General features: G+C 42.7%; 1 protein-coding gene across 1 annotated transcript in view; it reads right to left on the minus strand.

Annotated features, from left to right (window-relative positions):
- Positions 1-13,106, minus strand: part of PRDM10 (PR/SET domain 10) — a 105,166-nt gene that overhangs the window by 53,136 nt on the left and 38,924 nt on the right. Inside the window, exons 2-3 of the mRNA XM_082343066.1 lie at positions 4,220-4,401; positions 1,674-1,838 (exon numbers count right to left, since the gene is read on the minus strand). Of these exons, the coding sequence (XP_082199192.1) occupies positions 1,674-1,838; positions 4,220-4,288 (234 nt within the window). The 5' untranslated portion in view covers positions 4,289-4,401. The remainder of the gene's footprint in view (positions 1-1,673; positions 1,839-4,219; positions 4,402-13,106) is intronic.

Below are 13,106 nucleotides of genomic sequence, written 5' to 3' on the forward strand. Positions count from 1 at the left end.
TAAATAAAGAAGGAAAATCTTCAAAATGATCTTAGCCAGGGTATCACAGAAAATCTCCAGTCCAGAAAAGTATTCTTTCCGAGAGACTTTAATTTGCCTGAGGCTTTAGCAAACCTATGGGCATAAGAACTAAGGTTAAGTGTTGATTCCAGAGAACTGTAAAAGAGAATTTCAGCCAGTGTCAGATTTCTTATATTTGACAATAAAAAAAATTATCATAATTCAGACATTTAGTAACACAGTAATGAACCAAAAGTTGGTCACAGGACATTCTTCACATAATCTACATGCACTTATTTTAATACAGCTAGGGGGCTAAAACAAAGAAGGGACATTCCAAAAGTACCATCTGACTATTAGGCAATTTCATCTTTATGTGGATTTGAAAGGTATTTATTAGGTGGGTCCCATGTTTTCTTGGGAGTGATTTGAGTCTCTTGATTAAATATTGCATGAGGGCAAATTTTTATTACCAGGATCCTACTATAAACCATGGAACTGATTTCTCTTTTAATATGTTGAAAAGTGCTTTGTACACTGTAAAGTGCTAACAATACAAACTAACATTGTTTTTTTTTTAATATTTATTTATTTTGGCTGCGCCAGGTCTTAGTTGTGGCACACGGGATCTTTTCAGTTGCAGCATGCGGACTCTTAGTTGCAGCATGCATGCGGGATCTAGTTCCCTGACCAGGGATCGAACCCGGGCCCCCTGCATTGAGAGCGTGGAGTCTTACCCACTGGACCACCAGGGAAGTCCCATACAAACTAACATTTATATATTGGGGAATATTCGTGTCATGCATTTGGAAACTAATATTCAGAGTCACTGGCAAAAAAATGAAAGTAGCTGTAATTGTACAGTTTTTACCTGCGCTTCTATTACAGTTCTACACATCAGTAAGTTATTAGTAAATAGCGGTTAATAAGCTAGTAGGATCCCTCGTTTAACTGAAATAATCTGCATGTTTTCACTGATCTGTCTTGATTAAGTAACCATGTATGGCCTGGTTGTTGATACCTTAGGAAAAGTAAAAGCTGATAATCTTGTTAATAAAATCAATCAGGAACTTCCCTGGTGGCGCAATGGTTAAGAATCCACCTGCCAATGCAGGGGACACAGGTTCGAGCCCTGGTCCAGGAAGATCCCACATGCCGCGGAGCAACTGAGCCCGTGCGCCACAACTACTGAGCCTGGGCTCTAGAGCCCACGAGCCATAACTACTGAGCCCATGAGCCACAACTACTGAAGCCCAAGCACCTAGAGCCCGTGCTCCACAGCAAGAGAAGCCACTGCAATGAGAAGCCCACGCACCACAACACAGAGTAGCCCTTGCTGGCTGCAACTAGAGAAAGCCCAGGCGCAGCAATGAAGACCCAACGCAGCCAAAAATAAATAAATCTATAATTTAAAAAAAAAATCAATATCAATAGTCAGTTGGGGAAAGAACTCATTCGAGGTTAGTGCTCTAACTCCTTATTACATTTAATTTAAATAAATAAACCATATCTTCCTCTGCCCAGGTGGTTATAAGCTCCTTGAGAGCATAAATCTTATATGAATATTTCCTGCATCACCAGCAAATAGCACAGTGACTGGCAGAGAGTAAACCTAAATAATTGGCGAATTAACTGATTAACAAACAAACTATAAACCATCATCCTCCACGTGCCTGTGCAGCTTCCACCGGATGGATGTAGACCAGCGTGTGCTCCGGACCATCCACTGACGCGTAAGAGGAACCATCTGCCGTGTACACCACCTGCTGCGGTGGACGGACCTGGTCATCGGTGTAGACAATCTGGGCCACAGTTCCAGCGTCTGGAACAAAATGCACCTGGGACAAAAAAAAAAAAAAAAATAACCAGCAAGTATGTAGCAACCACCCTTGTGGAACAAAACCTGTCTCACAAAGACGCAGGACTGACCGAGAACATTACACACTTGCATTTCTAAAAGATCCCCACTGAAAGGAGAACTCAACTGATACGCCTTCATCTATGCTGAGTTAGTGACTTGGCAACAGGATCCGAGGACCTTGTCACTGATTTATTGCTCAATATTAGGCAACCGATTTAAAGTTCCCTTTGCCTCAAATGTCCAATGCAGGTATCTCTTTCGGGGAGTACTGACAGGGTGGTTCACTGACCCTGGAAATGTGACAGAAGATGCCTGGCTGACAACATTACTGAACTACAAAATACAAATTGTTTGTAATGTGAAAAAATATGTCAAGACTCAAAAGCCAATTGCTTTCAACACATCATAAGAATTCTACTTTATAACTAACAGTGCCTTTTGGCAAACACATTAAAACAAGGTCACTTTCTTTCCTACAAATTCTTTCATACTCCAAGGCCGTTCGGGAGGCGAGCTGGTAAACGTTTGCTGACTCGGTGAACGTAACAGAACTCTTCCTTGCCAGCTAGGTAAAAATACAAAAAATTCTAAGAAAGTACTTTTAAGGGGTTTTGAACAACTATTTCAGTTGTCATCAGGGGAAATAATTTTCTATCTACCAAGAACTAAAGCAGAAACTGGATTCTGTAAAGTGCTTTCTGAGTAGTTAGCTTTGGAGGTTCTTGAAGGCTGGCATACAGCCTAGTATCTGATATTGAAGGTACAAAGCAGATGGTCAAAGAACACATTTGGGAGAGAAATCGTTTATGTGCTGATATTGAAGTTAGACCCTCTTAGGTCAGATTCCTTACTCTTACACTGTCTTGGCTTTAGACCTAACTTTTTTATTTCAGTTTTTTTCCAGTGGAGAATAGTAGATTCCGAAGATGACATAAGCTAATTCAATCCCCAGAAAGAAAACTGGAGACCCCATGCAGTCAAGCACCACATAAGTAAAACAAACCTCCACTTCTATACTAAGCGCTTAGTCCAGCTTCTACATAAATCTGCTTTGTCCATGAAGATACAGTTTGCATCCATACAAGACTTAGGCTTCTAAGATATTTGCGCAGTTTTAAGTGCTGCAAAATAATTTTGTGAGTTTAGATTTGTTCATTGACATCAAAATCTTGAACTAGTTTCAGTGCTTAAAAAAGAAAAAAAAAAAAATTTCCTTAAGAGTTAGCCAAACTCTTCAACACCCAGTACTCGGCTAAATCAGAATTCCTGGTTGGGAGAAGGAACACTGGGAGGAGGGGTGCAATAAAGGATGCTAAGCTCTGCCGTCTACCATCTGGTTACCCACAAATGTGGACCCTATTTATTAACGAACTACATTTTTGTTTATAAACAAAATACACCAAACTATATAGCTACATGAAAGTAGCCTTCCAAATAGTTTCCATGAGAACCAAAACAGCATTCTCAATTATTCTGCTGGAAGCATCTCTGGAACTTTTTTGCTCAGTATTCAAACTCAGACTTTCAAATCATACCAGATGATCAATTTTATGTATTGTAAATTTGTTATATTGCTTAAATTAAATAAAATGTGTATATTTAAAGGTTTCAATGTTAATTTTCTGATTTTGGTAATAATACTATGGTTAGATAATTTGACAGAAATTAAATTAAAATTACATATATATTATAATGCTTTAAAATGGAGTTTTATACTTTGGTCACACGTAAACACGGCTCCCTATGAACGCTGACTCTTCTCAAAATTCAAATGCATACCAAAAATGCAGAGGTCCGCCTTTGCTAAGAATAGTCAAAAGAACGTGTGGCTGGTTAGGATAGCAATTTGAAAGGCAGAGATCACTCGTTACAGCAGCATCTGGATAAGCGACTAACCTCCCGAGCTGTGGATTCAGTGGGACAACTTTCAATTAGAGGTTTACATCCTGAATTTGAGAAGAAAAGGAAAAGCCACTCACTTTATAGGCATACCTTTAGTACTTCACTACACATGAAGAAACAAAACCCTTTCCAGGATAACATAAAGAAAACCTCCAGTTTGAAGCTTTCAGCACCAATACCATGAAACAAAACGGAGCAGTGAAATGCACTATGACAATGAGATAGGGAAAGGCAGAGAAGCCATGAGTGGTATGTAGCTCCTCAAAGTCACAGCGACCCATGTGGCTGGAGCGTCCGAAGCGCTGAAACGCTGCCCGTTCCTTCGGCACCAGTTCTGCAAGCCAGCTTCCTCCCAACCACTCATCACTGTACGGGCGCTGCTATTTCTCTAGCTGTCAGCAAACTGTACCAACTAAAAAACTGCTGTCAAGGCCCAGCTGGAAGACCACTCTTCACCTGTGTGGCATTCTCCTCATGCTCTGCAGCTGGAGGCCACACGTGTGAGCTTTCATCTTTGGAATCCATCCTCTCCTTGCTGGACAGCGTCCTGGGCACCTAGAGCAGCTCGGGGTGAAGGACAGTCATCTGCCTACCCCGCGAGTGTTCATCAAGGACAAAAAGGCCTCTCTGCAACGTGCCTGAAAAAAGAGAGAAAAGGACCCAAGACTTTAAATAAATGAATGCATTTTAATAAATTACAGTTTCAACCACAAAAAGGAAAAAAAAAAAAGCTTTGTGAAAGGTTACACACATGGGCAAAAAGGTAAAAATGAAGAAATTATTTGGAATAATGATGCAATGTATTGCATACTTGCTCTGCTCTGGGCACAAGTTAGGTGGATGGAACCTTCATCACAAATGCTGATGGCAGTCCTCTTAGTTCTCCTGAGGAGGACGAGGCCCCCAGATGCTAAATGCAGGCACGTGCTGGGTTCACAACCGAGACTCGCTGCTGCTCGGCCAGCGCGTCCCTCCCTTGCACACTTGTTTAAAATATTTTATTTATTTATTTATTTATTTAGGTTGTGTCAGATCTTAGTTGCAGGCACACGGGATCTTTATTGAGGCATGCGGGATCTTTATTGAGGCATGCAGGATCTTTTCGTTGTGGCACACAGGCTCTTTGTTGCGGCACTCAGGCTTCTCTCTAGCTGTGGAGTGCAGGTTTTCTCTTCTCCAGTTGTGGTGCGTGGGCTCTGTAATTTGTGGCACTCGGGCTCTCTAGTTGAGGCGCGAGAGCTCAGTAGTTGTGGCATGCGGGCCTAGTTGCCCCGAGGCATGTGGGATCTTAGTTCCCCAACCAGGGATCAAACCCAAGTCCCCTGCATTGGAAGCTGACTCTTTCCCACTGGACCACCAGGGAAGTCCCTGCACACTTGTTTAGACACTGACTTCCTATACCACCAACTCAAAATGAACAGCAGAATAATAAAAGTCACAAAACGAGGAAAAAATGGCAGGCGGAGGGAGCTGAATTTTCTGGGCCACAATTTGGTGAATACAAATATAAAGTTTGTTTCCCATTGGGTCCATACAGGGGTGATGAGTGAGCAAATCAAACATCAACTAAACATCAATGTGCACACAATCTACATCTCGAAACATTACTATTTTCCAAAATAGATGCTTTAATCAATCTTCCCTTCTGATGATGATAAAACACTGACATTTTAAAGGTCACATGAGATCTGCTGTTTAACAGGGCAGCCAGGCCTGATACACCTCCTCCCACCAGCCCATTAAGTAGCAGAATAGACAGGAAAGGCCAAACTGCTCAGAACACCATTCAACTAAAGGTAAGAAAGACCACTGCCCAGGGACTGCGCTGGTGGTCCCGTGGTTAAGACTCTGCCTTTCAATGCAGGGGGCGTGGGTTCGATCCCTGGTCAGGGAACTAAGATCCCAGATGCTTCGGGGTGTGGCCAAAAAATTTAAAAAATAAATAAAAATGAATAAATTGCACATCTCTTTAAAAAAAAAAAAAGAAGACCAGAACCCAGCCAGAATTTTCTCCATTGTTAATGGAAATAAGCTGAGAAACATTCTTAGGCTACACATGCTCCAACCTCTGAACCAGAATAAGGCCCATAGAAGAAAGAAAAGAAACTGGAACACCCAATGTCAGGGCCTAAGTCTGGGATACAGAAAAGCCACGTCCAAACAGCCTGGGAGACTGCTCGGCGGCAACGCTACCATCCTCACCCCCGACCGAAGGCACCCCACCACACACACACTCGCCCTGCACACACCGGAGGGTCCTGGAAAAGATGCCTGTGTCGCCAACAGGTGACTGTATAAGCAAAGGGGCTGGGAGCACACTCTGGAGAAATAGAAATGTTCTCTATCCTGCATCTAGACTGGGGGGTGGTTACATGGGGAATTCATGTGTCAAAAGTCATCAACCTATTCAATTAAAATATGTGCATTTCACCATGTGTAAATTATACCCCATAAAGCTGTCTTTAAAAAAAAAAAGCATGCCTTCCTATATAATGGTACTGTTTAAGCATACATAAAAAGATGGTCAGGGTGAGTTGCACAGTATGTGAATTATGCCTCAACAAAACTTATATTTTTTTAAAAAGGAACAAAAATATTAAGAAACCTAGGAATAAATGTCACCAACAATATAAAGATCTATAGGAAGAAAATCACAAAATTGTACAAAAGGACATAAAAGGCTCAGTATTACAAAATCATAAAATGTTCCACATCAGAAGTGCTTTTTAAAATTTTTTTATTTTTTAATAATTTCAGACAGAAAAGCAGCATAAATAGTACAAAGAATTCCTGTACTTCTTCACTCAGGTTCCCCAAACAGTAACATTTTACCATGCTTACTTTATTATTCTCTCTCCTTCTCTCTCCCCTCTCTCTCTTTTGTCTTTTTAACTTGAACTATTTGAGAGTAAGTTGCAGACACAAAGCCCCTTTACTACTAAATTCTTAAGTGCCTGTTTCCTAAAAACAGGACATTTTCTCACATAACCACAGTACTATCACAATCAGGACGTTAACATGAAAACTGTACTATTACCTAATTTACAGACCACATTCAACTTCTGCCAATTGTCTGATTACCGTCCTTTGCAGAGAAGGAAACCCCTCTTTTTCTGGCCAAGGATCCAATCTGGCATCGCACACGGTGCGTCCCGCGGACACGTCCCGTCTGTCCCCTCGGATCGGGAACAGTCCCCAGTCTCTCCTAGCTCTCCACGACCTTGACATTTTGGAAATGCAGAGGCCATTTGTTTTTCAGAAGGTCCCTCAATGTGAGTTTGTCTGATGTCTCTTCGTGGTTAGATTCAGGACATGTATTTTCAACAGGAATTAATACCACAGAAGAGATGTTGTGCTTTTCCCATACAGGAATTTGAGATTTTTTTTTTTTCAGCTTAGTTTGTCAATTGCACAATCACTCAAGTGCACACGGGGACGCAGCGAGGATCCAGGCAGGCTCACCCCTCACGCTCTGGAAACACACCAGCCCAGAGTGCCTTTCTTATTTGTTTTCATTTCTAGAAAGGTGCTTATTATTTCTCTCTACCTGGAATCCCTTATCCATTCTTCAGAATCAACCCATACCATCAATTTGTTATCTATTCTTCCAAAGATACTTTATGCATATACAAGCAAAATTCAAACACTCCACGCCTCTTGCAGCCACACACGGCAGCATGCTATTGATTCTATACAAAGCAGCATCTCTTTTAAACCTTATTTATTCCATATAATATCATACCCTTTACATTGTTCCATATCCATATAGCATTTCCTCATTCTTTATTACAGCTGCATCATTTCATTATATGAATATATCATAATGTATTTAATCTTGTGTTGATAAACAGGTTATTTTTAATCTTTTGTGATGAATGCATTTGGACATACAATGTGCTATATCTTGAATTCTTTTGAAGTCTTTTGAGGGATAATCTGGAGTCAGTTACAGTGGCTGTATGACTGTAGAGTAACTGTTAGTTTCTGAACTCCAGTGCTGGGGCTGTCCTCTCCCTGTGCCTAGCGTGCGAGGGCCCAGGGGACACATCTGTGCAGAGGCAGAAGTCAGTAGAAGAGGCAGAGTGGCTACGAGCTTGGGCTCTGGACCCGGATTTCGGTAGCAATTCTGTGACTTAACTGACTTCAGGCAAAGCAAGGACAGTCTCTAAATCCCTCTCCTTCTCTGTAAAATCGGGATCATAAGGTTATTGACAGAACATGAAATAATGCACATAAAATGCTTAGCACAATGCCTGCTCCATGATAAACACTCACGTATTAGATTTTAAAAAAAGGTTCGATCATATTGCATTTTTCTGTCTAAATGTCTGCCTCCCCATCTCAACTCGAAGTTCCTTCAGGTCAAGGAATATGAGTAACTCTAGATCTGTCGTGTGGCTCGTCCTTGATCATTTGTACAGATCGGTCGCAGGCGGAAGAGAGAAGAAGACACCTGATCCCAATGGGGGTGTCCAGGGATGACTTCTCAGAGAAGGTGAATCTTCAAGGATGAACAGGAACAAGAAAGAAGAGATGGGAAGGGACAGGATATTTACTCTAGACTGAAATACCTTTATCCTAATCTTACCAAAATAAGGAAGTACACATTACATGACATAAAATACCAGAGACTGCAGAAGGCAAGGATAAAGGGGGAGAAAAAAAGAAAATAACTACTTGGCAGATGGGAGCAAAATAACAGAACAGTTCATCGACACATAGGAAAGCCTGCTAGTAAAATTTAGCAACATGGATGTGAAATACTGCCCACAGTGTCAGCTCCCAATAAATTTAGAATACTGTTAGCACATAAAGAAGCCCAAGATGGTAAAAACTCTTGGACTTCCCTGGTGGTCCAGTGGCTAAGAATCCACCTGCCAATGCAGGGGACACCGGTTCGAGCCCTGGTCCAGGAAGATCCCACATGCCGTGGAGCAACTAAACCCATGCACCACAACTGCTAAGCCTGCACTCTGGAGCCCACGTGCCGCAACTACTGAAGCCCACACACAGCAACAAAGACCCAACGCAGCCAAAAACTAAATAAATAAATAAATTTATTTTAAAAATACATTATAGGGCTTCCCTGGTGGCGCAGTGGTTGAGAATCTGCCTGCCAATGCAGGAGACACGGGTTCGAGCCCTGGTCTGGGAAAATCCCACATGCCGCGGAGCAACTGGGCCCGTGAGCCACAACTACTGAGCCTGCGCGTCTGGAGCCTGTGCTCCGCAACAAGAGAGGCCCGCACACTGCGATGAAGAGTGACCCCCGCTTGCCGCAGCTAGAGAAAGCCCTCGCACAGAAATGAAGACCCAACACAGCTAAAATAAATAAATAAATAAATTTATTTAAAAAAAATACATTATAAAAAATTAAATTAAAAAAAGATGGTGAAAATTCTTTAATTCAAAAAGTGTCTGGAATCTAAAGCAGTGATACAGAATACCCAGTTCTTGTTCTTTAAGATATATTGATACTTATAAGACCTACTGAGCTTCTGTAACTACTAAACTATTCAAAACAGTGTGACATTCTGCAATTATTTATTGTTTAATAAATTGTTCAAGAAAACTGAATTTTAGGTATGACTCTGCTACTAAGTAAGTCACTTTAAAATCCTCTAGCATCAGCTTCCTTACCTGTAAAACGAGAGTATTAAGTGGTTTCTAGCCTTAAGCCTATATGGGAAGCAGCAGAGTATAGTAGAAAATCCACAGACTCGGAGTTGAACATCCGGGCTTCCCCAGTGACTCAGCTGCTCAGTAGTTACATCCTTCTGCCAAATCACTTAAACTCCCTGAGCCTCGATATTATCCTATGTAAAATGGATATGATAATTACCTACTGGTGTTACAGTGAGGGTTACATGATATATGTAAAAATCCCAGGCACAGATCTAGCACATGGTAGTGCTCAAATGTGTCAACTATCATATTTTACTGATGAGCTATAAGAGCTTCAGAATTTTCAAAACATTTCATATTTTTTTATTTTATTTATAAATTTATTTATTTATTTTTGGCTGCATTGGGTCTTCGTTGCTGGGCACAGGCTTTCTCTAGTTGCGGCGTGCGGGGGCTACTCTTTGTTGCGGTGCGTGGGCTTCTCATTGCGGTGGCTTCTCTTGTTGCGGAGCACGAGTTCTAGGCACACGGGTTTCAGTAGTTGTGGCATGCGGGCTCAGTAGTTGCAGCTCACGGGCTCTAGAGCGCAGGCTCAGTAGTTGTGGTGCACAGGCTTAGTTGCTCCGCGGCATGTGGGATCTTCCCGAACCAGGGCTCGAACCCGTGTCCCCTGCATTGGCAGGCGGATTCTTAACCACTGTGCCCCCAGGGAAGTCCTCGTAGTTTTATAAACCTAGCAATTTATCAAATAACCAATGCCCTGTACCTGAACTTTCTTCATGGCAAGGCTTGTCATATTTGATTTCCTTTTTTATTACTACTTTTTTAACTGCACAATTTATAGAACCCTGTTGATCTTGATTTATAGGCGAGGCGGAAGGATGATTCCAGGAACTACCTTAGCGCTGTCCAACAGGCAAGTGCTGACAGGCTCTGTGAGCTAGGGACAGACTTCCTCCACTCCTCTTCTTGACCTGAAAGAACCCGAGATCCACAAGCTGGACCTTGTCTAGAAAATGGCCACCTACCTTCCTTCTCTCACCCACTGTCTAAAATGTTAGAGACTTCACTTCCAGGAGGAGAAGCATTTCTATCCTCTCTAATGATTTTATTCAACAAATATTTATTAAATACTTATTAACAACAAATATTTATTAAATGTGCCAGATACTGTTCTAGGTCCTATATATATACATATATAATATATATATATACGAATGAATGAATGACTAGTGTTATATAATTGAAAGTAGGAGCTTTAGCATCAGACAAATCTGGGTTCTACGCCCCCAAATCTACCACGGACTTACTAGGTGTGATGTTAGTAAAGTCACAGACTGATTCTCAGTCTCCTTGCTGGAAAATCCAAATTATCTGCCCGGCATGGCTGTTGTTAAGACTTAACAGTCTGCATTTCATCAAGTCTCTAATGCACTTTTTCCCACCTGTTAACATTTCTGAATGAGGGGTCTATTTTACCACACTGGGGTCCCACAGTCGCCCTCACCCAGGTGGCAGGGAGGCTGCGAATGCACTGCCTGCTCGTGTGTGACCTTGCTCACGGCCCTTCATGAGTTCTGTCCTCGCTCCACCGAGTCACGTGTGCTGTCAGCACTAGACACCCTGAGTGTAACTGCCATTTTAAATGCAGAAGGATGACACTGTAATTTGGCATTGAAACTAAAAGCCATGGGAACAGCAGCTGGGCACAAATTTGATTAGGGAAGCAAATATCCATCACTGGAAAAATGACCTTGCCCAACAAACCTATGGGACTTGGGTATAAGACACAGCGTCGTGAATGATGCTGCTTTGTGCAATGTTATTACTGAGATACGTGGAAAGACAGGCCTGCCACAGGCGGAATAAAAAAACACCGCGATCAGAACTCCCAGAATGGGTACAAGCTGTTTGGAGGAGATTCCTGGTGACAGCAGTGCGCCCTCTTTTCAGAAATGCTGTGTCACCAGCACTCTTGATGGCACAGAGACATCTATGACCCTGAGCCAAAAGTGATTCTGAAGAGTCAGCCTCTGAAAGCGACAACATTTTAGGAATATCTTAAACAATTTATTTCACTTATATTTTCCCTTTTATGTATGCACGAGTGATGTGATAAAAATCTATGCCTAAATAACTCTAAAAGAGCTCTTTCAACAAGTATCTAATAAAAATTCTAAGTACCAAAAAGCACTTGAATCAGAGTTGAATTGGCAAGGCTTTTTCCTTTTGTAATGATACATAAAATAATTGTTGTTTCTTACCACCGACATCTTAGATTCAAGACAACATGATAGCATTTGGGATCATGTAGCATAATGACGAACATTCGAGAAATGGTAGCAATTCTTTTCATGCTTTGTGAACATCGAGCATAAAAGGTTGAGCATCCCAGCTCACCGGGGATGCCTGCGTGGTAAGAAGGACAGTGAGGAAACGTGAGGGGGAGAAAGAAGGAAAGAGAAATGCCTGCCTTTCCAGCCACTGCACTAATAAGGCTGGCCTGGAGCCAGACGACGGAGTGGCCCAGTGATCCAGCCTCCACATCGCCTGCCCTCCTCGTAGTTCCCACCCCAGAGCCGTATCCCCTCACCATCCACCAGCCCGGTTCCCACCATCACCAGCCCTTTTGGGCTGAAAGAAGCCAATTCTCCAGAACCACTCAGGACTTGGAGTCAAGAAGCTCCCGTTTCATCACCTGCACGTAGAGGTGGAAGAAGAGGCCCAGATCCACCTTCAAAGGTAGATGTGCACCCGGGATGACAGGATGAACTATAAATACAATTTCACTTTAAAACCTTGTTATAGATAGTTGTTAAATTCCCCGGGACTATGGCACATTGTTGAACCTCAGAAACACTAAGAATGCAACAGAGGTTTCTGCACTGGTGAGGTGCCTTCCAGATGCATCATTCTTCACATGGAAAGAAGTGTGCCACAATCTAGACAGTACACTTGCAAATCAACTTTTCTGGCTCATTACAAACTAACCAGCAGAGACTGCTAACTCCTTCCCTGAAATCCTACACGACACACGCCATAGAAAGAAGTTAGAGGGAGGCTGATAGACTTGCAAAATGAATATAAAAACTGTGAGAAAGAAAGTGGAGGAGGTGGATTCGCAATCTAGGGAGGGAGCTGTGGGTGAGCTCAGAACAGAAGGGGACCAGCCAGCAGAGAGGGGGTGAGGAGGCAGATTTCCTTCTTGTTCTCTCCCTGAGCTCCTGCTGCCCAGCCTGCAACAACCGTCCCCGCAGTGCAGAAACTCAGCAGCCAGCCCAGCGCGGCCAGCAGTGGGGAGACCTCAGGACACGTGAGAAGGCTGGACGGGGAAACAGACACCAAGGCCAGGAGGCTGGCCAGCCGCCTCCCCTCAGGCCTAGGGCAGCAGTGTGCACAGACAGGAAGGTTCTCCCGGGGCAAACAGGCAATGGCTGGGCCCAGAGGCTCTCTGGCCTGATGTACAAGCAATTGCTTGTTTTTGTTTGCTTCACCTTTCACCTTTCTTGGAATGAACAGGTACAGCTATCTGGTGACTTTTGCTGACCCAAGTATAAAAAGAGCATCCTTCAGGAATACTCACATAGAAATCCGTCTCCATTTAAAGGAATGCTGCTTGAGCTTGCTTTAGGTTAGTTCCACTGGAATAGGAACACAGCCACTGGAATCGCAGCTTGGATTTGCCGTACTTATATGAGAGCAGGCCTGGGATTCAGAC

This window comes from Balaenoptera borealis, assembly GCF_965194805.1.
Source record: "Balaenoptera borealis genome assembly, chromosome: 11".
NCBI classification, from domain to species: Eukaryota; Metazoa; Chordata; class Mammalia; order Artiodactyla; family Balaenopteridae; genus Balaenoptera; species Balaenoptera borealis.